The 23637-nt window shown below is 42.8% G+C and overlaps 1 protein-coding gene across 9 annotated transcripts in view; it reads right to left on the minus strand.

Moving 5' to 3' along the window:
- Positions 1-392: 392 nt before the first annotated feature.
- The window catches only part of myo9aa (myosin IXAa), a 153069-nt gene continuing 129824 nt past the window's right edge, over positions 393-23637 (minus strand). For 6 of the 9 annotated variants that reach the window (XM_061670378.1, XM_061670381.1, XM_061670377.1 and 3 more), the window contains 20 exons: positions 19735-20039; positions 17619-19307; positions 14683-14779; positions 14282-14488; positions 13478-13575; positions 13224-13354; positions 12862-13082; positions 12128-12244; positions 11828-12016; positions 11669-11720; positions 10444-10551; positions 9669-9730; positions 9262-9454; positions 9000-9128; positions 8797-8902; positions 8588-8719; positions 8349-8472; positions 3539-3747; positions 3314-3453; positions 393-2410 (listed from right to left, as the gene is read on the minus strand). In XM_061670378.1, the coding sequence (XP_061526362.1) occupies positions 1920-2410; positions 3314-3453; positions 3539-3747; positions 8349-8472; positions 8588-8719; positions 8797-8902; positions 9000-9128; positions 9262-9454; positions 9669-9730; positions 10444-10551; positions 11669-11720; positions 11828-12016; positions 12128-12244; positions 12862-13082; positions 13224-13354; positions 13478-13575; positions 14282-14488; positions 14683-14779; positions 17619-19307; positions 19735-20039 (4800 nt within the window). In that variant the 3' untranslated portion in view covers positions 393-1919. The remainder of the gene's footprint in view (positions 2411-3313; positions 3454-3538; positions 3748-8348; positions 8473-8587; positions 8720-8796; positions 8903-8999; positions 9129-9261; positions 9455-9668; positions 9731-10443; positions 10552-11668; positions 11721-11827; positions 12017-12127; positions 12245-12861; positions 13083-13223; positions 13355-13477; positions 13576-14281; positions 14489-14682; positions 14780-17618; positions 19308-19734; positions 20040-23637) is intronic. The other 3 variants (XM_061670379.1, XM_061670376.1, XM_061670382.1) reach the window with 3 other exon arrangements.

The following is a 23637-nucleotide window of genomic DNA, read 5'->3' on the forward strand; positions in this document are numbered from 1 at the left end:
CTTAGGAACCTTAAGTGCAGCAGAAATCTTTTTGTAACCTTGACCAGATCTGTGCCTTGCCACAATTCTGTCTCTGAGCTCTTTAGGCAGTTCCTTTGACCTCATGATTCGCATTTGCTCTGAGATGCACGGTGAGCTGTAAGATCTTATATAGACAGGTGATTGGCTTTCCTAATTAAGTCCAATCTGTGTGATATTTCATTTTTCTTTTTTAATAAATCTGCAAAAAATTCAACAATTCCGTTTTTATTTTTCTGTCAATATGGCGTTCTGTGTGTACATTGAGGGGGGGGGGAAATAACTAATTATTTTAGCAAATGGTTGCAATATAACAAATTGAAAATTTTAAGGGGATCTGAATACTTTCTGGAAATCCAAGTTTATCTTTTTGCATGCACATGACGAACCAGCATGGTTTTGATTGATGTAGCAAACCTTTTAATATGTCACAAATTCAGTAAAAACAATCAGTCACAAAAATATTAAATCTCCCTGTGTGGCCATACCACTCCAAAAACCACAACTGGTAGTAAAAGCAGGATTTAAAATGTTTCCTTTCCACACATTGATCATCTTTACAAGACATTCTAATTGTTAACATTCGATTATTCATTAATATTAGACTTCAAGATGTCTCTGCAAAAGCTGAGACATAGTTTGATAAATAAACTCAAATTACACAGGAGCAAAATAAGATAAAGAATTTCACATAAACTCATCTTTCTGCACTTGAGGAAATAATCCAAGGTTAAGAATTAAACTGCTTTTAGACCAAAAGCACTATACGGACGGCAGATTGTTGGTGTTCTTAAACCTTATTGAGTACTTAATAATTTATATCCTCAAGCCCACAAAGACCTTGATCTTTTCCCATATAACAACACGTCCTTGAAAAGTGACACCTCGAGGCTACAGATGACAGAATACAGGAATCAAGACAGACAACATGGTGGTTTTATATTATTTTTTGGTTGCTATTGAGCAAACAGTCAGAGAGGCTTTGATATTGGGGTGTCACAATAGATGGCATTTCTGTTCACTACACTGTACATATGGACTGTATTGTACATTAGAGTTGATTTATGGCTGTTAAATAGTTAACGCAAAGACTCTATACACATCTGACATTGCTCGCAGCACACAAGTCCCCTTGGCAGGAATTACACACCAACTCACTTGGTCCCTTTGATGGTGGTAGCTCCCTTGTAGTGTGGAAAAGTAGCATATAAGTATAGTCTCTCATGAGCGCTTGGCACATGAACACATGCATAAAGTCTCCATTGCCCAAATCTGTAACTTCTGACCAAAACAGCTAAAGAAAAAAAAAAAAAAAGGAAAAAGAAAGAAAAAAAGAAGATAAATATTTCACTTCGACTACCCAGCATAAGATGGTGTTCCAGCTTTTTACATTATTTATATCTGTATGGGCTAATAAGAATTTCTGTGGCACTAAAATTAATTAAATACAAGGGAAAATTACATTTTGCAATCAAGCAACCACTGTTTACATTGATTGTTAAGAACTGGAAACTCAGAGAGCAGCTAATAATTGCGAGATTTAGATCCAATACAACATCAATTATCCCTGAACACACATTTTTGTGGGACAATACTTCTGCTTTTCAGCCCTGGAATATTCACTGATTCTGTGGTCTTTTGCATATTTAAACATTCCCTTTACTCTATCATCCAGACCAGCACATCTCCATTGGTGCTGGGTGTGGAGCTGCCAAGGCACTGTGAGAGCTTGGGTGGCTGCTTTGACCACAGAAGAGGACCTCTTTCTGCTGACCATCTCGTACCTCTACGTTGGCCCCCACATGGTGGTGGAAACACTATACAGGGCACTTCGGTACAATTGTTTGACAGGTTATAAGGCTAAGTAAGAGTGCATCCAGGGAGTGTCATCATGGTGTCCTTCATACCATGAATTCATTACTCCCATACAACACAAGCTGCTGCTGAATGTCGGGTAGTTCCCTGCTGTGACCACCGCCTTCTCTGGTATGCCTCTGGGATAAATGTTTTGCCCCCCTAAATTTCTGTTTGCCTCTCTCTGGATTGAAGGTGCCGTGGCTGGTAAACCGTGGTCTTTCGTCAAACATGCTCTCCAGCTCTGCTGTAGGACTGCAATTTAGACTGTCAGAGCAGGAAGCTTGAGGTGCATTCTGGGCCTGTGATGCACCTGAGCTTGAAGAGGGAGACTTGGAAGTGGAGTGGAACCGAAAACCACGGCTGCTACTAGAGATGGGGGAAGGTGACGGCTGGAAGTGTGATGAGGAGGAGTAGGGGGAAACAGAGGAAGAATCGATTGAATCCTGGGACTCGGGTTGCCGTCTCCGAGTGCGATGTAGTGGGTTCTTTCCATCAGATATCCGTGACCAAGGGGAAGTAAAAAGTGGACCTCTCTCTGAAAGATATGGACAATTACGTTTTCGTCTATTTATAATGGGATTATTATTACAACACAAGGGCAATGTTGAGCAGGATAGTTATACAGAGTGTTTCAAAAGTCACTCATGGTTTTGTACTGTTAATTAAACATTTTATTGAAACAAAGTGGATTAAATTCACAGGGTAAAACCTGCATTAACTATGAATATTTGTGGTACCATCTTTGATTTGCAATTTTCATCCATAAGTGAGTAGTATACCTCTACGTGTGTACCACGTTTTTCGTAGGAATCAAGCCACTATTTCACGCATGCCTGACCAACATCTGACAACATTTCAGGAGTCACACGTGTTTCTGATACATTCTTAAAGCGTTAAGGAGATTCTGACGAATTGTTCCATAGACTTTCGACTTGATGATGCAAGTCATTTCCCAACAAGATTGTGCCCCAGTGCATTATTCGCGTGAGGTTTGTGCATTTCTGGATGAGCAGTTCCCGGATTGGTGGATTGGTCGTCGTGTTCCCGTGGAATGGGCTCCCCGTTCACCTGATCTCATACAATGTGATTTTTTTTTTTTCCTTGTGGGGTTACATCAAGTCGAAATTCTATGGATGAAGGCTTTGGGATATCCCAATGCTTGAAGAATGTATCAGAAACGAGTGTGCTTCAATGACCCCCGAAATGTTGTCAGATGTTGGTCAGGCATGCATAAAACAGTGGCTTGATTGCTACCAAAAAGGTGGTGCACGTCGAGGTGCACCACTGACTTGAACATTCTTAGTCAAAGATGGCAGCACAAATATTTACCCTGTGAATTTCATCTACTTTGTTTCAATTAAAATGTTCAATACACCAGACAAAACCATGAGCGACTTTTGAAACACCCTGTATTTACAGCTTCTATATAGCGACATACCAGAGAAGTCTGAAATGACTTCAGAGTCCACAGTGAGGTTTTCAGAGCTGTCAGCTGTACCGATAGAGGGCTCTGACTCCAGAGTCTCATCATCAGATGCTCGTGGCTCCAGAGTCAGCATCTCAAAAGTCAGCTCCTCTCTGTAGGAGCATGCATTCACATTAGCATGTGAGCTGAACACACATCATTAGGCACTTGCTAATTATGTGCAGCGGCAGCATTTACTTCTTTTTTTGCATGTTCTCGATTTCCTCCGTCAGCATTCTCTCCTCCTGCTCCATTGCTGCGTGCTGATGCTCGGAGATTTCAAACAAAGACTCGGTTCCCTCGTCTCCCTCGCTCTCCTCTTTTAAGGTGTCTGTCAAAGAGGGAAATCGCGGGCTCACAGGAGGCGAAGGCGAATGGAAGCTGAGACGCCGAAAGTTACTTTTTCCCTGGAAAACAAATCACTGAGATAAGAGCAGGGTTCAAGTTACGTGGGAGCCAATGGGAGTACCCACAAAGCGCACCTGAGCGCCCATAAAGAAGGTAAATTCATCAATCTGTAGGGGTCCTTTTTTCATGCTTAAAAATATAGCATTGATTTTTTTTTTCAGGTAAAATGTACAGATGCATCTCAATATATTACAATACAGTGTTGCCTCGCTGTGTTGCGGTTTGTTTCATATTGATATCGCGCAAAGTTCCCCATATCGTGGGATTTTGAGTGTATGCTGTCATTTTTTTTCTTGGTAAAATAAACGCTTCCGAGCCAAAAACATTACAACTGCTAAAAAAATAAATTTAAAAAATTCTTTAAAGCACACATTACAAGGAATAAAAGGTACATACTCTACAGTAATACTGTACATTACTGTATGTTTAAGAGTACACAAAGTGTTTCTAAGAGTACGGTCGAGATCAATAGGAGTATGGGAAATAGTCTGGGGAGGGTCATACAGCCTTGAAATATGTGGTCGCTACTTCGCAGATTTCACTTATTGCGGGGGTGGTCCGGAACCGAACCCCTGCGATAAACGAGGGATTACTGTATCATAGAAAAGTTCATTTTATTTCAGAAGTTCACAATTACAAAAGTGAAACTCATACCTCACTCATATGAATCATCATCGGTAGATTCAACAAATGCAGCCATTGTCTACCAACTATATAAAATGTTTGGTTGTTTCTTATGGAATATTACCATTTATTGAACTCGTAAATTTGGGGTTGTCCTTCGCCAAAGCTATGTAACGAATATCACAGACTCCAAACCAAAGGACAAATGGCCATCAGTAATACCGTCACACCGCATCGTTCCTTCTGAAGACAAAGAGAGGTACCTCAAGAACCCCAACTGGGTACAACGGCCAAAAGACAGAAAGTCTGGACAAACCTAATTAGCCATAGCTTGATAAATCCGATCTGCAAAGCCACAAACTCGTGGATCAGAGAGAATTCGTCCCTTTTGAAGGTTCCATTATCAACAACAAGAGGACCCCTTTGGTGGTAAAGCGGTGCTGAACAGTGAAGCAGCAGCACCCCTAAGAAGGGAATCTTGGGACTGACAAACTGTTGATGCAAAGCTTAAGCTCGTGTTTTTATGTGTTTTTCTTATATTGCAGATGACGAAATGTGATTTTTATTTTTTATTTATTTAAACAAATATACAAAATAATAGTATTAGTGTGGCGATGAAGATAAGTTTAAAATTACACAATGAGTCATGTTTAGATTCAAAGGAAGGACAATTGACGACAAAGTTATTTTCCGTACCTCAAGACGAGGTAAGAATTATGAGCCAAGCGTGAGATACGAGAGAAAGTTTAGTCACACCAAATTCTTTTTTCAAGAAATTTAGCACACAAACCTTCGCACCCATCATAAACTCGAGTGGGTCCATCCCTCTCCTTATTGTATGTATCCCGGGAATTTTAAAAGAAGCAGCTCTCGGCCTGCCTCTTTTAGCTTTGAAAAAGGAAAAGAAGCTTTTGGTTCTGTTCTGGTTACTGACCCCGCGGGGTGCTACCTTTCGACCTAGCCAGCTCCTTTCTTTTCATCTTTTATTCCCCCCCATTTTGGGTCCATGCCGCTGGCTGGCGTTACTTGCCATTGTCACTGAACGATCCTTGGTCGTAATGACCAAAGTAAGGGAAAACCACTGGCTACCCACGTGGTCAGATTTTTCAGCAAAGCAGCCGCTTTCTCCCAAAAAGAGCCACAGTTAGCCAGCCAGACCTCGACACAATTGGTCCCAGAAAACACATTTTTGGCAAAGCTGAATTTTCTTCTTCCGTCAAGTCGGTTTGCTCAGGGCAAACTTCCTTCTTGGCGCGCACCATCCTTGGCCGCCTCTTCAAACTGTGAGTCAAACTTTGCTATTTACCAAATTAAGTACAAACTGGCGCATCACATATTGAGATTAAGATTGCAAGTGGGAAAGTCTCACGAATCTCACCCTCGGCCCATGAAAGTAATTAGTAACGATTAAGCAGGCACATTCACCCTGTGTAATCTCTCGCTATTTGCCTCACCTTTCTTTAAGTAGAATACAGATGGCGCCAATCCGTGTTTTGTACTTTCATAAATCCGCAAAAATCTTTCTCTGAGTTACTCACCGCAGGGGCGACCGCGGTCTACGGCGCATGGAGGCAAAGGCGACGCCAGGGGGGGGGGGGGGAGCGAGCCGGAGTGCAGGTCAAGCTCCGTAAGAGAGGATTCCGAATGCCGCTCCTATCGAATTACCTTGCAAATGTACCCTCCCTACACCACAAAATGGACGTGCTTCATCTTCTCACAAAGACCAGCAAAGAACTTCAGTCGACCTGTGCTTCACGGAGACATGGTTTTGTGAACTCATCCCCGATGGCGGCGTAATGCTCCCGCGTTTCCAACTACACTGGGCAGACCGTGTCACGGAGTTATCGGTGAAAACTAAAGGTGGCTTCAATATTAATAACGAAAAATGGTGTACCGACGTCATGGAGCGCAACACACACTGAGGCCTGGACTTTAAGTCATTCTACTCGCCGTGCGAGTTCGCTTCATACATACGTGGATGTTTACATTCCTCCTCAAGCTAACACTAATGCCGCACTGCTAAGGCTTACTGAACAAGTCAACAAACTTGAAAAAAAACAAAAAACCCAGATTCAACTCTCATTATTCTTGGTGACTTTAACAAAGTTAAATTCAACCACGAACTCCCTAAATACAAGCAACACATTGACTATACCATCAGGGAAAACAACCTTATAGACCACTGCCATACCACGCTAAATGACGCATACCGTGCTATCCCCGGCCACCCATGTGCTTGAGAAGTATCTGCACCATTTGCACAATTGACACTGTTTCCAGATTATCGGACTACTAGTCACTTTAAAACGCTTGAATTTGTGGAAGTCTGCACCATTTGCACAATGGTCACTGTACCAGACTATTGCTCTATTAGTCATTTCAAACTGCTCTATCTTCCTAGAGGACTGCATCATTTGCACCATTGTTAAAAATAACAAAACAAACAAAAATTGTATCGGCATTACCACATTACCAGTAACCGTTCATTGCGCAGTACTGTGATTTTATGTCTCAAAAGTATTTTCTGTCAATTGGCTGTCTGTGGAGCGGCTCGAACTACCGGAGACAAATTCCTTTTTTTTTTTTTTTTTTTTTTTTTTTTTTAACATACTTGGCAAATAAAGATGATTCTGATTTTCCTCCCTTTTCTCTTTGATTGCATGTAGAATTTGAAAATAAAACTGACAAAATACGTGGACTGTGCTGTGTGTTTCTTGAATCAAAGATCAGAACCTCTAAAGTCGGCGAACTACCCAAATTACATGAGTATAGCAACCCTTCGGAAATCGAGGTTTTGTTGTTGCTAGGACCTGTTCAAAATAAACAAAGCAATGTGGTGCCCCTTTTAACAAAGATTATATACTAGGTAATGCCAACACTTAAGTTTCACTTTATCTCACTTGTTGTCGTGGGAGGTACTGCTGCTGTTTGTGATCTTACAACAAATTAAGACTATTTATTGAATAAACGATGCATTCTACAGCTATAATAATCAAAATGTTTAGTGACTCTATATAATACAGTATACAAGCTTTTTTTTTTTTTACTGGAACGAATGAAATAGAATACATGTTCCATTTTATTCTCATTTATTGAGATGCACCTATATTATTCATGCTAATGACAAAAATAGACCTTTTTACTCGTTGATGACAACATTGGCGGCACTTTATTTCCAAGCGTTACATTTGTCTTTAAGTGTGTGCATCAGTCATATTTTTTCAGTGATAATGATAATAATTGATAATAATTTGCTCCTAAATTTGAACAGACCCCCCCAAAGTTCATGTTATACCTTGAAACCTGAACGAAAGCCTGTCTTCACACTAATTCCATATCTTTTTCATGCAATAGAAGTTGTTGCACATCACAGAATGAAAAGGGCAGTGCTGTCATAGGCATCCCCATCCCTTGGATGGGAACCTTGGAAAATTCCACCCAACACAAAAAAAAAAACCAAAAAACACCCACAAACCCCAAGACAGTTGGCATCACAATAGATACAACACTGATCAACAATACTTTACCTTTTTAGGTGCATTTGACTGTGAGATAGACAAATAAAAATGAAAAGGTAAAGTTACAAATATTTTTAATGACACACCTTCAAAGGTCAGGTCAAAGCAGCTACTTTGTGTTATTAAGTCTTATAACCATGGCGTATGAGATAAAGACAGCTACTACCTAAAAGAAAATAAAGGAAAACCATGTAATTTTGGTTCATAATATTCAAATAAATTACATAAAGTCGGCATTACTTTGGGGCACAGTCATGCAGGAATAAAAAAGGGCCTCATTATCATTATTATTACGACTACTTACAACCTTGTATTGTACTATGCTCAAAACTCTAATAGCTGTAAGTGGAGGTTACTGTGCAAAGTAAGGGACATGTAAATGAAATGGCACAGAACAGAAGTTATGTACAGGTGGCTCAGCCTTTTCCGAAGGAATAACAGTCAACGTTTGATCTTACCATTGCTCTTCGGATGAAGGTCAGTCTGCATTTGGCCTTATTTTCAGCAAACTCCAGGGTATTGATGTCCTTCAGTCGCACTTGGTACTTTGTCATCTGTTCACAAATGACAAGTTCGACACACCTACGGAGGGACAAAAATACACCTCAGTGGGACTACAAACATTTCCTGACCACACAAATAGTACACAATATTTTAGTCTTGTATTTTCACTTGACTAACGGTACAGGTTGCTTACGCTGTGGTCTTGCTGATGTCCTGGACGCTCTGAAGTGGATCAATAGTGTCTGGACATCGCAGGATACAAGGAGCAAAAACTATGGCCAAGGCATTAGCTGACATACGGTTTGTCTCCTCTTGCAAAGCAATCCTGAAAGTATGAATTCAGTGTCTGACTACTCTGTCAGCAGCAATCCCTTTTACAGTGTTCAAATCCCCTGCGCTTACCTGACAAGATGAAATATGAGGCGTTCCAGTGTGTTCAGGTGAGTTCTGTTTAGCTGGTCAACAACCGAATACACCCCTCTAATCATTTCTTTTCTATCCTGCAAACCTGAGAAAGCAAAAACACATTTTTATTTGTAGGCACTCACAGGAATAGAGAATGTGCAGTGGAAGGCATTTTTAACACATACAAGCTCATGACTTACCCATAGCACGTATAAACTCCTCATACAGCTCAAACGTCATCAGAGGACTCGGCAGGTCTCGCAACCACTGCTTGAACACACTTGCAATCACATGGATGTTGTAGTCATCCAGATTCATGCTCTCCACATCTGTGGCAACATGGAGATAGTGCAGAAAGAGAAAGCAAAGTTCAACTTGTATGAACAGCCATCTTTAAATCTTTACCATCCATGGTTTCAACATCCAATTTTTACAACAATTGTAACTTGTTGCTAAAGTTACCTGTGTCAAGTCCCTGTTTGAGTTCTCTAATTTTATTGGTGGAGCCTGATTTTCGATAGATTCCCTCAGTGTAGAGGCCGTGCATCTCGATGTAGTTGATTAGCTTCTCCACCACAAGGGGCACTGTTCGCTCATCATTTGTCAGACGTGACACCTCAACACCAAATTGTCTCGGGGAAAGCTCCGGGTCAAACTGCTCACAGTGCCAAAAATATTGCTTAATGACACATGCAGATACAGCAATACAATAAAAGAAATGAAAATGAAATGCTAGCTTGCTAAATTTGAGTAAAAAATAGTATTGACCTGAAGAAGGGGTATCTAATAAATAAAGAATAAATAAGTGTATACTCTATAGGCTACAATAACACAATTCAAGTCATTGGAATTGTATGCGGCCGACTCACCTTCTTACTGCATTTAGTGGTCGTCTTTTGGCAGCACTTTCTGTGGCAGGTATAACGGCACACTGGGTAAGCACAGCGAGAAAAATCAAACGCATTATTCCCATTATCCAAATAAAGGCGATGCCTCCTCATCTTTCAGCGAGTCAAAATAAAAACTACCGAGATTAAGATGGCAGAGCAGCATTGGTGGGCATGAGGAGACTATACTGAGTGAAGAAAGGACAAATTGTGAGGAGAAATTTCTGGAGTCACAGACCCCATGAGTCCAGTTGAAGACAATCTGATTAGGACAGAGGAGGGAGAGAGGACGAGATGTGTTTTCAAAGGCCAGTCTCAGACACTGTATATGTGCGTTATATGGCGTAGAGTCGGGTGAGATCATGAGAAAGTCTTTATGACGCATCGGGCCATAGAGGTACTAGTTGCATTAAAAAAAACATGTAATTGCACGACCTGAGACTAATAAAAAAAATATCTACTTGGGTGTTATTTTAGGTCACAAGTAATATATTGTGTGGTTTGTTAAACCACAACACTGTTTGCAAGTGTAAGTGTTTAAGGTCAAAAAGTGGATTTTCCATCTGGCAAAGTTGATTTTTGGTTCAATTACAAACATACAAAACTAATAGAATTGCTAACAAAGTTCTTCAGCAAGAAGTAAATGTTGGTTTCTTTTTTTTGTTTGTTTCAGAAACCATTGAATGAAATAACAGTTCAACTACTTTCACAAATAATTAGTATACAAATGTATTATTTTGTGTGTAAGCATACTCACATTTGCAAACATATGCACGATCCATCATCCAAATGAGCGATGAGCAGTATTCACAGTATATAGGGATGCTATATTGGGTGGACTTGAAGATGTGGCCATTATGCTCCTCTACCTTTATATGGGAGGGGAACAAATGTCTATTAGAAAGGTTTCACTTCACTGTATATGATATTGACGTTTTGGGAAAACGTACTGGAACACACCTCTCAATTAATTATTTAATCAGAGTTTGCCCTGAATCCTAAATCTTCAGCATAACAATACATTTTGGACAATTGTATGCTTCCAACAGGGAATGGTTCAGTCATTAATTTTCCGTACCGCTTATCCTCACTAGGGTGGTGGGCGTGCTGGAGCCTATCCCAGCTATCTTCAGGCGAGAGGCGGGGTACACCCTGAACTGGTCGCCAGCTAATCGCAGGCCAACAGGGAACAGTTTAGGGGAACACCTGTTTCTGTTCCTAATACTCAAAGATCCATAATGGAATGCCTGGATGCGCTACAAGGTTTTATAGCAAGAGCCCGTTGGTCTTCTGGATAAATGGACAAGTCGCCACAAACAACAACCTTGTTCTTGTAATTATAATGGGAGGTGTCCTCACACCTTCGTCCATGTAATGTACAGTGTTTAAGTACATTGTATACACCGTCAAGCCCTAATAGAATGACCACTTGCACAACGTAATGATATCTCCAATACATAAGCTTTATCAAATATTCGTGACAATGTTTGGTCAATGACAGATAGAGTAGTATCATGTTATATATTATGTAATATGTTAACAATCGTTGATGTAGTTTGCATTAGTGTACAGTGGTGTAAAACTGTACACACAAAATCTTAGTAGCAGCATCATACTAAGAGCTGCTATTAATATTTGTGACCCTCTCACCTTCAACTGAGGACAATAAAATATTAGACACAGCTCCCATAATAATGTAGTGAAGTTCTCCCCCCACTCCAAATTACAATCCCAATAATAAACATGCTGCTAAATTCACACCTCTCTGACAGGATCAGTCAAAACTGAACATTATTACATTTGCAAAGGCAGCATTTTTGATACAGCTCTTATATATCATAATATTGTGCAAGTGGTAGTAATGTTGTAGCTGGTTAGTGTATACGCTTTATTAAGTTATTGTATAAATTAGAATGTAAAGGCAAGTAGTCCCTTGTGATTCTCGGATAAATATTATATAATGATGATGTCAATGACGAAACCTACGATGTCTGCATCTTTCTTCCTCCGCTTTTTGCGTTCAGGTTTAGGTTGCTGTAAAACAAAAGAGACATCACAAACATGTGCATGTTTATTTCAAATATGATCCACACCACTTGAAATGCTGTATAGTTGAAACCAAAGGTTTGTGATGGCATTACCTTAGTTTGTGTGCTGTCCATAGGTTTATATTCAGTCATGAACTCATCCAGGAAGACTTTAAAGGTGTTAACCCAAACTTTGACCGGCGACTCTCTCCAGTCCCGCTGCTCCTGCCGCATGGTCTTCTCCAGGATTTGCTCAAACAGAGCGTGGAGGTCTTTGTAGCGGATGCTCTTACCATCGTCCAACTGGCATAAAATGGGCATAGAATTGATCAAGTTACTGTGGAAACAATTTTCCAGCCAAAGCAGATCGAACTGTGCTGGGTGAACGGACCGTAATCCAGTAAGATTACATACCGCCAAGGCTGTGGAATAGGAGTTGAAGATATTCAAACGGAATTCCTTCAGTGCTTTTTTGAATACAACGTCCACCATGGTATCCTTCTTGCTGTCCTCTGTGTCCAAGTCATTGAGCTAAAATAAAACATCACAAGTAAACTAAACATAGCTGTAAATGTCGCACAGCAGAATGTCTTTTAATTATTTCGCCTCTTTTTATGACACAGGCATTGGATTTGAAAAGAAAGTAATATGTGAATGATGGCTTTAATTTTGCAGCTTTCCAAATATATGTCTTATACACTGAGCATTATATGCATTTGTACACATTTTCTGAAAGGTATTTTTTGCAGTGTACCACAATAGCATGAGACACTTAAGTATTTGGACAATTGACTGACAAGCAGTGTCTTTGCCAGGGGTCTTTGCTTCATTGTTACTTCAAGACACATTACGTAGCTTAAAGCTCCGTTGGTGATTTTAAGTGTTGAACGTGACTGGAGCTACCAAAATGCAACAAGGGACGTGAAAGAGGCCAAGAACACCTTGACCGTTTCATTTTAAATCCATTACAGATGCGTGAAGGCAAAAATATTTAAAGATTGTGTAACTGTCCAAATATTTTATTATATTACCAGTAATCTCATAGAAACCTTAACAAAAGTGTGTAGGCTTTCTTATTTTATCCTACAAAGGCCATTACGGAATCCGTGTGTGTGTGTGTGTGTGTGTGTGTGTGTGTGTGGCCATACCTTCTTCATAAGAAAGTCATTCATGCTTCTGTAGTCATTGGTGCAGGTGAGGATCTGCAGGCTATCACTTGCCCACTGAATAGGTTCCACCGCCACACTGCTGATCTTTACACTGCGCCTTCGCTTCAACTTGGGAGAAGGTTCCTTATTCTCTTTCAAGTCTCTGAACCCTCGGTCCAATGTCGGGTCAGGACTGCAGCGAGGTGACAGGTTTTCTTGACCTGTGGAACGAACCAGAAGCTCAGTCAGAGAGATTGTGATAGCAGAGTTTCTAATCTAAAAGTATGTTGAGGTTCCATTACGTCCACACTCAACAAACGTTGATTCTATTGAGAGACAAATAAAGAAATGATCTTGAAGACCTCTCAGCAGTGGCCCAGCATCTCCATGGTCTCCATCCAGGGAATCAGCCCCACAAATCAGCTTCTCTCTGGAGGTCTTCTTATCGCTGTGCTTAGTCTTGCCCCAGAAACGCATCTTTCCGCGAACTCTGCTGAAAAGGAAAGTACGGAACAACTTAAAATAAACACTATGTGATTGCAGCATAAAATTGTGTTTCAAATGTACAACATGCATTATTAATTTCCATTGGTTATTTTTTAGGAAAACAACAAACCTTCCGTCCTGTGAGTTCTTGCGCAAAGATTCCACTTTTCTTAAATCTCCTGATGACAAAACTTTGTGTAGATTCATCTTTGCTTCTGGGCCTGCAGGCTGGAATAACAGTGTGTGAGAACGTTCATAAGGCCAAAATGGAGACAAAATCTGCCTGAAACGTTGGTCTATAACACGGCCTACCAGTAGATGGCAGCATCATCTTGTATCATGCCTAGATCACCCCCCACAACACCGCCTAGTAGTACCTAACTATAACTGAGTGCACTAGAAACTCAGAAAGTTTTGGAATGACAAATTTTACACTTAAACCATGATGAGAGAGCTAAAATTAAAACAGACAACAAAGGCATGCACATTTTGCACAAAATACTGTGAACATTGGGCAAAAAAACTGCCGAAACACCTGTGAGAGAAAGAAAGGTAAAGTTATGTTAGTAAACCCACTAAAGGTTTAGTAGAAGGTCTGGGAAAACACATTTGAAAAATCGCCCTCCTTCCATCTTGTGTGAAATTAACATTTACTCTTGATGAACATCTTTGAAATGGAGGATTAGGGGCCCTTTGATTCATGAACTAATTTTCCAGCAGTTGTTTTCTTCTTCTCGAGGACAGCTTGTTTTTCCAATACCAACATATTTTTGGGCATTTCAAAATGTGTCTTCCACTGAGTCATTTGAATAAAACAGATGTGGTAGCTCAGTATAAAGAAGTGTGAGGTCTCTATGCTGTCGGGGTTAGGAGAAAAGAAGCAGACGTAAAGAACGTAGCCAAGGCCAGCAATGGCATCAATGTGGCCCGTTACCATGTCGGAGTCACTAAAACACGAGCCTCCGAGGCCTTCCTCCGTGGAGCTCTGCTTGGAGAGGGGTAGAGGGGAATGTTCGGGACTGGTGGCATCATTGTCATCCTCATCTGAATCGGCCCCAACAGAAAGGACAGGTGCGCGGGTGAGGAAGTCTGAGCGAGTCCGTGACATTCGGGCTTTCTTTTTGTGCCCCACTCTGCCCACCTGGAGTTCACCGGAAGTGATAACAGTATGTTGAAACAGTAAGAGGCTACAGCCCTGTTGCTGTCATAGCCTTGTTCTTCTACAGGTAGTTATGTTTCACCACCTGTTCTCAAATACTGTACTTACACTCATTCTTTGCACCAAAATGTAGAATTCACCACATTTATTTATCAGAAAAATGCTAGATTGCTTACATCATGTGGTTTTGCTCCTTTAGGAAGTCTGGAAACATATGCAGGCCCCTCTGTGGGGACGGCTTGTGGCGTCTCTTTGGTGACGTTACTGTCAAATCTGAAGTGAAAATAGTGAAGAAAAAAAACATTCACTATCAAATCTGAAATGCAAATAGTGAAGAAAAAAAAGGAAAAAAAACAATCAAAGAGGCTAATTTGGCCAACAGCTCTCAGTTTACATGGAAATAAAAGACAACTTGACCTGTACAAGTTGCATTATGTCTTCTCTGGCTCTAGAGGGAGCTCTTATTGTAGATAATATAATCAGGGTCTGCTCGGTTTGAGACGTAAGATTTAAATCATTTGCAGCAAGGAGAGCTTGAATTTACTTACAGTGGGTACGGAAAGTATTCAGACCCCCTTATTTTTCACTCTGTTATATTGCAGACATTTGCTAAAATCATTAAGTTCACTTTTTTCCCCCTCATTAATGTACACACAGCACCCCATATTGACAGCAAAAAAACTGAATTGTTGAAATGTTTGCAGATTAAAAAAGAAAAACTGAAATACCACACAGCCATAAGAATTCAGACCCTTTGCTCAGTATTTAGTAGAAGCACCCTTTTGAGCTAATACAGTCATGAGTCTTTTTGGGAATGATGCAACAAGTTTTTCATACCTGATTTGGGGATCCTCTGCCATTCCTCCTTGTACAACCATTTTCAGGTCTCTCCAGAAATGCTCAATTGGGTTTATGTCAGGGCTCTGGCTGGGCCATTCAAGAGCAGTCATGGAGTTGTTCTGAAGCCACTCCTTCGTTATTTTAGCTGTGTGCTTAGGGTCTTCGTCTTGTTGGAAGGTGAACCTCCGGCCCAGTCTGAGGTCCTGAGCACTCTGGAGAAGGTTTTCCTTCAGGATATCCCTGTACTTGGGCGCGTTCATCTTTCCGTCGATTGCAACCAGTCGTCCTGTCCCTGCAGCTGAAAAACACACCCACAGCATGCTGCTGCCACCACCATGCTACACTGTTGGGACTGTATTGGACAGGTGATGAGCAGTGCCTGGTTTTCTCCATACATACTGCTTAGAATTAAGGCCAGAAAGTTCTAGCTTGGTCTCATCAGACCAGAGAATCTTATTTCTCACCATCCTGGAGTCCTTCAGGTGTTTTTTTTAGCAAACTCCATGCGGGCTTTCATGTGTCTTGCAGTAAGGAGAGGCTTCCGTTGGGCCACTCTGCCATAAAGCCCCAACTGGTGGAGGGCTGCAGTGATGGTTGACTTTCTGGAACTTTCTCCCATCTTCTGACTGCATCTTTGACCCATAGATCACCACAGTGATCTATGGGTCTCTCTCACAAAGGGTCTTCTTCCCTGATTGCTCAGTTTGGCCGAACAACCAGCTCTAGGAAGGGTTCTGGTCATCCTAAATGTCTTCCATTTAAGGATTATGGTGGGTACTGTGCTATTTAGAACCTTAAGTGCAGCAGAATCTTTTTTGTAATATTGGCCAGATCTGTGCATTGCCACAATTCTGTCTCTCAGCTCTTCAGGCAGTTCCTTTGACCTCATGATTCTCATTTTCTCTGAGATCCACTGTGAGCTGTAAAGTCTTATATAGACAGGTGTGTGCCTTTCCTAATTAAGTCCAATCAGTATAATCAAACACAGCTGGACTCCAATGAAGGTGTAGAACCATCTCAAGGGTGATCAGAAGAAATGGACAGCACCTGAGTTAAATATGAGTGTCCCAGCAAAGGGTCTGAATACGTATGGCTGTGTAATATTTCAGTTTTTCTTCTTTAATAAATCTACTAAAATGTCAACAATTCAGTTTTCTTTCTGTCAATATGGGGTGCTATGTGTACATTAATGAGGAAAAACAATGAGCTTAAATGATTTGAGCAAACGGCTGCAATATAAAGAATGAAAACTTTAAGGGGGTCCGAATACTTTCCATCCCCATTGTACATAGCAATATATGCTAGACATGTTAAAAGGTGTGTCTTTCAGTGTCTGTTTCTGTTTCGCTGTATATCACCCCAAATGTGTCGCTTTAATTCAAGAATTAGTTTAAGCAAATGATTATGCATGCAATAGGCTTCAGCACGCCCGCGACCCTAGTGAGGAGAAGCGGCTCAGAAAATGGATGGATGGATGGATTATGCATGCAGTCGTACACAATCGAATGAGCGGTAAGACAGTGTTGTATAAAATCTTCCTTTACACAGATAAGTTCAATTTAGTAGCTAAGTAGCTAAATAAGGTAACCAAATACAGGGTGTTGCAATTTTTCTGTAGTCTAATAACATAGCCAATTGTCAGTCAAATCATCACAAAGATTTTTAAAACCTTTTTAAAAATGTGTTTCCCTTTTGCTTATTTTCCAGGGTGAAGAACGACTAGCAATGAAATTGCATTTTGCGTGTCAAATTAGCTCTCGCACAGTCAAAACATTGTGTGCAGCTTGCATTTGCAAGAAAACTCAAAACTTGGTATAGTGGAGAGCAGATTTAAATGTTGTACAAAAAGAGGAAGGCTGTCTGTGCAGAGCTACAGTTTGTCTGGCAGGTGCTGAACGACTGACTTAACGTATGTCGTGTCACAGATGGTGTGCATGTTGAACATTTGTGAAGCTTTGTGGTATAAAATCTAGATCCTTTTAAGTGTGTTGATGGTATCACAATAAAGATGATATAATTTCAGTTTTCTAAGTACTCAGTTATTCATATTTAAAAAAAACGATGTATATGAAATAATTAAACCCCAATACATGTTGCTGAGTCGAGCAATGTGCTGCCACACTCTCCTCCCTCAGATAGTAAAGGCATTTACTGAGAAATACTGATGCTGAGCTGAAGTGATAAACCCCAAAAATATTTAAGGTCCGTAAAAACACTGCTTAATACTCTCAGCAGTGGCTGAATGAAAACAGTTTATTAACATAATACTTACTTAGCAAACTTTACTTTGTCTTTGGGAGCGAAGAAGATGTTGCCTGACTTGTCTGTCAGGCTGACTGTGGAGCCCTGATTACGCTGCACTTTCTTGGCGGCTGTCACTCTTGTAGCTCCATCTTTAGATTCCAGGGTGAGTTTTGGAGCCCAGCCCTCCGCAGCAGGCTTGCCGTCCTTACGCCTCTCGGTGGCGCCAGAGGCAGGTGGCGGAGGCAGCTGGGGAATAGCGGCACTGCTGGGGATACTCCCCCCTTGTGAGGAGTGTACCGAAGGGTCAGACGATTCCGACTGGGTTCTACTGTGATGAACTATCCCTGATGTTCTCTCAATGAGCAGAGATCTAGGTCTTAGTGGTGTGCTAGAGGTGGCAGGTCCGCCAGTATTTTGTTCACTCTGCCGGCTCTGTTGTATCTTCTGCAGAGCCTCTCCCTTCTGTTTCTCAAACATCTCTCTCTCATACTGAGCAAAGAATAGGCGCTGACGCTCCAACACTTCTTTCTGTTTTCGTATCTGTTCCATCATCTCCCTCTCATTCTGTTGTTGCTTATTACGCTGCCTCTCCTCCTTCTCATCATTCAGCCTTACCAGCTTCTCCAAAGCATCGTGATCAACCTGAGGGAGGACAGTGGAAACAGGGTAGGGTACATGAAGTACTGGAGCCGGAACATGCGCTTGCATCTTCTTCTGAGACTCTGAGTCACAAACCTCAACACAGGGATAGACCAGCTCGTTCAGCTCTTCACTCAGTGGGATTTCTTTCTGCATACTGATGACCACCACCACCGGCCTCGGTGTTGATTCTCGCCTTTCCTTTGAAGGTTGAATGGTGGTAGTTGTAGAGACGGCAATCTTTGTGTTCAGTACGGGCGCCCCCCTTGGATGACTAAGAATGGCAGTGCTGCTTTCACTAGCAGGGACATAAAAGGTTGGGAGGTAGTTCTCGAGTTTGGACGGATGAGTGGAGGAGACGGCAGGCTCTATTTGTTGCTGAGAATGGCTTCCGGCATCTAAAGGTGGCAACCTGTTCAGTTGCTCTGTCTTTGGGCTTATAGAGAGAGCCTCCATACTTGGATCGGACAGTGCTCCGAGTGAGCCAATAGGCGAGCAAAGGTCTTCACTGTCAGTTACCTCCTCTGTAGCTTTGGGAGCATCCTCAATACTTAAGAGTTCAAAGCTGCCTCTGGAGCTCTGACTGTCAGGTGTGCCCTGTGGGGAACACAGAGGGGGAGTGATGGAAGGCACCAGTTCAACAGACCAGCGCCTTTCCTCAGAAGTGGGCGAGCTTCCACCACAGGTTGCACGGACCTTGAGGAGCTCCAGACTGAATTTGGCTTGCTCCAACTCTCGCATCCGCCGGCTCTCTCTCTTGGCCCGAGTGGCTTTCTGGCTGAGCTCATCAGCTGCTCTGAGCTTCTCTCGCACCACTACTGTGGATGTAGATGCCTCTGAGTGCCATTTTGGTGAGATGGCATATTCCTCTCCCACTCCTCCCTCCTTGAACTCTCCATCTGTGCTGCTTATGACATTGAGCGTCCTTTCCCGTTCCTCGTAGGAGTGGTCCTCCCAAGTGCTAAGTTCCAAATCCATGACTTTCTCAAAAGGCTCCTCTTCTGGTGAAAAGCTCACCTGCCCATTCCGTAGTTGATACTTGCTCTCCCTAAGCTTCTGCTTGGTCAGTTCTCTGAAGCTGGTGATTGAAAAGAAAGAAAACAAAACAGTTTTAGCTCATTTCAAACTAGATTCTTATGATATTAGTTTACACTCTGTTTTGAATACAGCTCTGTGTATCCAAATCAAACATCCAACTACCTTAAAATGTTTTCACGAGAGTTAGCGGCTAATATGAAAATGCTTGCTTTTCGCAGATCAGCGGATTGTAGAGCTGCTTTGTGTCCTTGCTCATACTAAAATTGGTTTGAACGCTGAACTGGGAGACCAGTGTGCAAATGTTCATCTACGTTTTCCACCAGCTTGACCTACAATGTTTCTTGTGATTAAACTGGTCATGTTTCAAATGTTCAGAACTATGTTGTGATTATCACTCCCTGAAGACAAATCTGAATTGGCGCTAACAAATAACTAAACGTTTGTTTAACACCTGTTGTATGTCTTACCGTTCCCGAGCAAGGTAGCCTCGGATTACAGCCTGGAGGTGCACGGCAGCAGCGTATAGACGCAAATAGGCCTCTCTCGCCCAATGACAGCGCCAGGCAGTCTGAATGACAAGCGCTGCCGTGCAGCGTCGACACAGCCACAGTCGCCATGCCCTCTGAAGCACCAGCGCAGCCTCCTTCCACAAAGTGAATCTCTGACGTTCCCGGTACCCCCGCCAATGTGTCTGCAGGCACATGGCTGCCTCCTCATGGGCATTCTGATTTATTTCCTCATCGTCCATGGGTCGGTACAAGCGCCACCATTTCTGCCAGCAAAAATAATAATAATAATAATGCTACTCAATTTTAATGTCAGTTATCTATAAGGAGGATATGCATTAATTTGGAACAATGGAATTTTACAAATATTTTCTGGCAGGAACTATTTAAGACGTTAGAAGGACGTACATCAGTGGTAACCAACCTTTTCAAGCCTAAAATCAGTTTTTTTCCCCCTCCCCCACAGAATGTAAGTGAAATCTACCACTATCTTTCAAAAAACACATGCCACAGGTCACGCTGTTCTGTCATTTATTTTTTTCACTTTTGACAAGACAAGCACATATAACGCAAAGATTAGTACTTGGTAGGCTGAACTATTATAAAACAACAAGTACACCACTGTAGCTTTGTAACAAATGCAGAAATCTTGGCATGAACATCCATCCGTCCATCCATTTTCTGTACCGCTTATCCTCACTAGGTTCGTGGGCGTGCTGGAGCCTATCCCACAAAAACATCTAAATCTAATTAAACTGAATGTCAAACATTTTCCCTCACAGCTCTTCTGTGAATGTTGTGGAAAGGGTTGGATACAAAACCAATTAATTGACTCATGCTTTGTAATTTCATAAAGAAATTACTAATTGGTTCAGACGGGCACATAATTGTTTGGGATCATGGAAATAACTTTTATCTCTGAGGTTCTGCGCACACTTTGAATCTTTGATTGAATTTCCTCTTTATATTCAAAGTTAACAAAGGAGGTGTGTGCCATCACACTCATTGGCTCTCAACTCACCATCCGTAAGGTTCCTTGTATTTAGCCAATAAATGGCTAACTTGGAAATACGTTTCTGTCGTGGTATCGTTAAGGTTGTCATGAGTTAGGTGCAGCCGCTCGAGGTTACCTCGTTTGTTTATAGATGCAAATTATTTGCATATGAGACATATCGTCTTCCCATTTGATGACATGAGAAATTTGTTTTCCCATTCCTGATAGAAATATTACTTCACTTCCTTTTTTTTTTTTTTGCCCAAGTGGTCGATCCGACTCCTACTATGACGTTTGCAGGCACAATAGCAGCCTAACCTTTTTGTGCTTCTATAAATAAAATGAAGGACATCCATCCATTTTCTACCGCTTATCCGGGTCGGGTCGCGGGGGCAGTAGCTTTAGCAGGGACGCCCAGACTTCCCTCTCCCCAGCCACTTCATCCAGGTCTTCTGGGGGGATCCCGAGGCGTTCCCAGCCCAGCCGAAAGACGTAGTCTCTCCAGCATGTCCTGGGTCGTCCCGGGGTCTCCTCCCGGTGGGACGTGCCCGGAACACCTCACCAGGGAGGCGTCCGGGAGGCATCCGAATCAGATGCCCCAGCCACCTCATCTGGCTCCTCTCAATGCGGAGGAGCAGCGGCTCTACTCTGAGATCCTCCCGGATGACCGAGCTTCGCAGCCTATCTCTAAGGGAGAGCCCGGACACCCCGCGGAGGAAACTCATTTCGGCCGCTTGTATCCGGGATCTTGTTCTTTCGGTCACGACCCACAGCTCATGACCATAGGTGAGGGTAGGAACGAAGATCGACCGGTAAATTGAGAGCTTCGCCTTTCGGCTTAGCTCCTTCTTTACCACAACGGACAGATACAAAGTCTGTATCACTGCAGACGCTGTCGATCTCCCGTTCCATTCTTCCCTCACTCGTGAACAAGACCCCAAGATTCTTGAACTCCTCCACTTGGGGCAGGATCTCATCCCCGACCTGGAGAGGGCATGCCACCCTTTTCCGACTGAGGACCATGGTCTCAGATTTGGAGGTGCTGATTCTCATCCCAGCCGCTTCACACTCGGCTGCGAACTGCTCCAGTGAGAGTTGGAGCTCACGGCTTGGATGAAGCCAACAGAACCACATCATCAGCAAAAAGCAGAGATGCAATACGGAGGCCACCAAACCGGACCCCCTCTACGCCTCGGCTGCGCCTAGAAATTCTGTCCATAAAAGTTATGAACAGAATCGGCGACAAAGGGCAGCCTTGGCGGAGTCCAACCCTCACCGGGAACGAGTCCGACTTACTGCCGGATATGCGGACCAAACTCTGACTCTGGTCGTACAGGGACCGAACAGCCCGTAACAGGGGACTCGGTACCCCGTACTCCCGAAGCACCCTCCACAGGACTTCCCGAGGGACACGGTCGAACGCCTTCTCCAAGTCCACAAAACACATGTAGACTGGTTGGGCGAACTCCCATGCACCCTCGAGGACCCTGCCGAGGGTGTAGAGCTGGTCCATTGTTCCACGGCCAGGACGAAAACCACACTGCTCCTCCTGAATCTGAGATTCGACTTCCCTACGGACCCTCCTCTCCAACACCCCTGAATAGACCTTACCAGGGAGGCTGACCAGTGTGATTCCCCTGTAGTTGGAACACACCATCCAGTCCCCCTTCTTAAAAAGGGGGACCACCACCCCAGTCTGCCAATCCAGAGGCACTGTCCCCGATGTCCACGCGATGTTGCAGAGGAGTGACAACCAGGACAGCCCCACAACATTCAGAGCCTTTAGGAACTCCGGGCGAATCTCATCCACCCCCGGGGCCTTGCCACCGAGGAGCTTTTTAACTACCTCAGTGACCTCAAACCCAGAGATAAGAGAGCCCGCCTCAGAGAACCCACACTCTGCTTCCTCATGGGAAGGCGTGTCGGTGGAATTGAGGAGGTCTTCGAAGTATTCTCCCCACCGACTCACAACGTCCCGAGTCGAGGTCAGCAGCGCCCCATCCCCACTATACACAGTCTTGGTGGTGCACTGCTTTCCTCTCCTGAGACGTCGGATGGTGGACCAGAATTTCCTCGAAGCCGTCCGGAGGTCTTTCTCCATGGCCTCACCGAACTCCTCCCATGCCCGAGTTTTTGCTTCAGCGACCACGAGAGCTGCATTCCCCTTGGCCAGCCGGTACCCATCAGCTGCCTCAGTAGTCCCACAGGCCAAAAAGGCCCGATGGGACTCCTTCTTCAGCTTCACGGCATCCCTCACCGTTGGTGTCCACCAACGGGTTCGGGGATTGCCGCCACGACAGGCACCGACCACCTTACGGCCACAGCTCCGGTCGGCCGCCTCAGCAATGGAGGCGCGGAACATGGTCCACTCGGACTCGATGTCCCCCACCTCCCCCGGAACATGAGCAAAGTTCTGTCGGAGGTGGGAGTTGAAACTCCTTCTGACAGGGGATTCTGCCAGACGTTCCCAGCAGACCCTCACAATACATTATAAAACATAATAATTCATAATTTGATTATCCAAATTAACGAAGAACCCAGTCGTAAACATCCAAACAAAAAGTACTTAAAATAAAATAAAATAAAAATAATAATAATAATAAAAAAAAAAGAATATCATCACTTTTCTCACTTTTTTTTTTATTACATCAATTAGAATCGAGTATTTACCAAGACCATGGTATAATACTGTGGGCTCTCACACAAACATTGTAGCTGCACTTCCACGCGTCTTAAAAAAAACAACAACAAAAAAACAACAACAAAAAACATAGATCGATAGATTTTTTTTTAGCTATTCATATTTTTTTTGTTTTAGAAAATAGAGCTGTTGTAACAGTCTTGGAAACATGAATATTATTCCATACACT

Source organism: Phycodurus eques, chromosome 2 (genome assembly GCF_024500275.1).
Source record: "Phycodurus eques isolate BA_2022a chromosome 2, UOR_Pequ_1.1, whole genome shotgun sequence".
Lineage (NCBI taxonomy): Eukaryota > Metazoa > Chordata > Actinopteri > Syngnathiformes > Syngnathidae > Phycodurus > Phycodurus eques.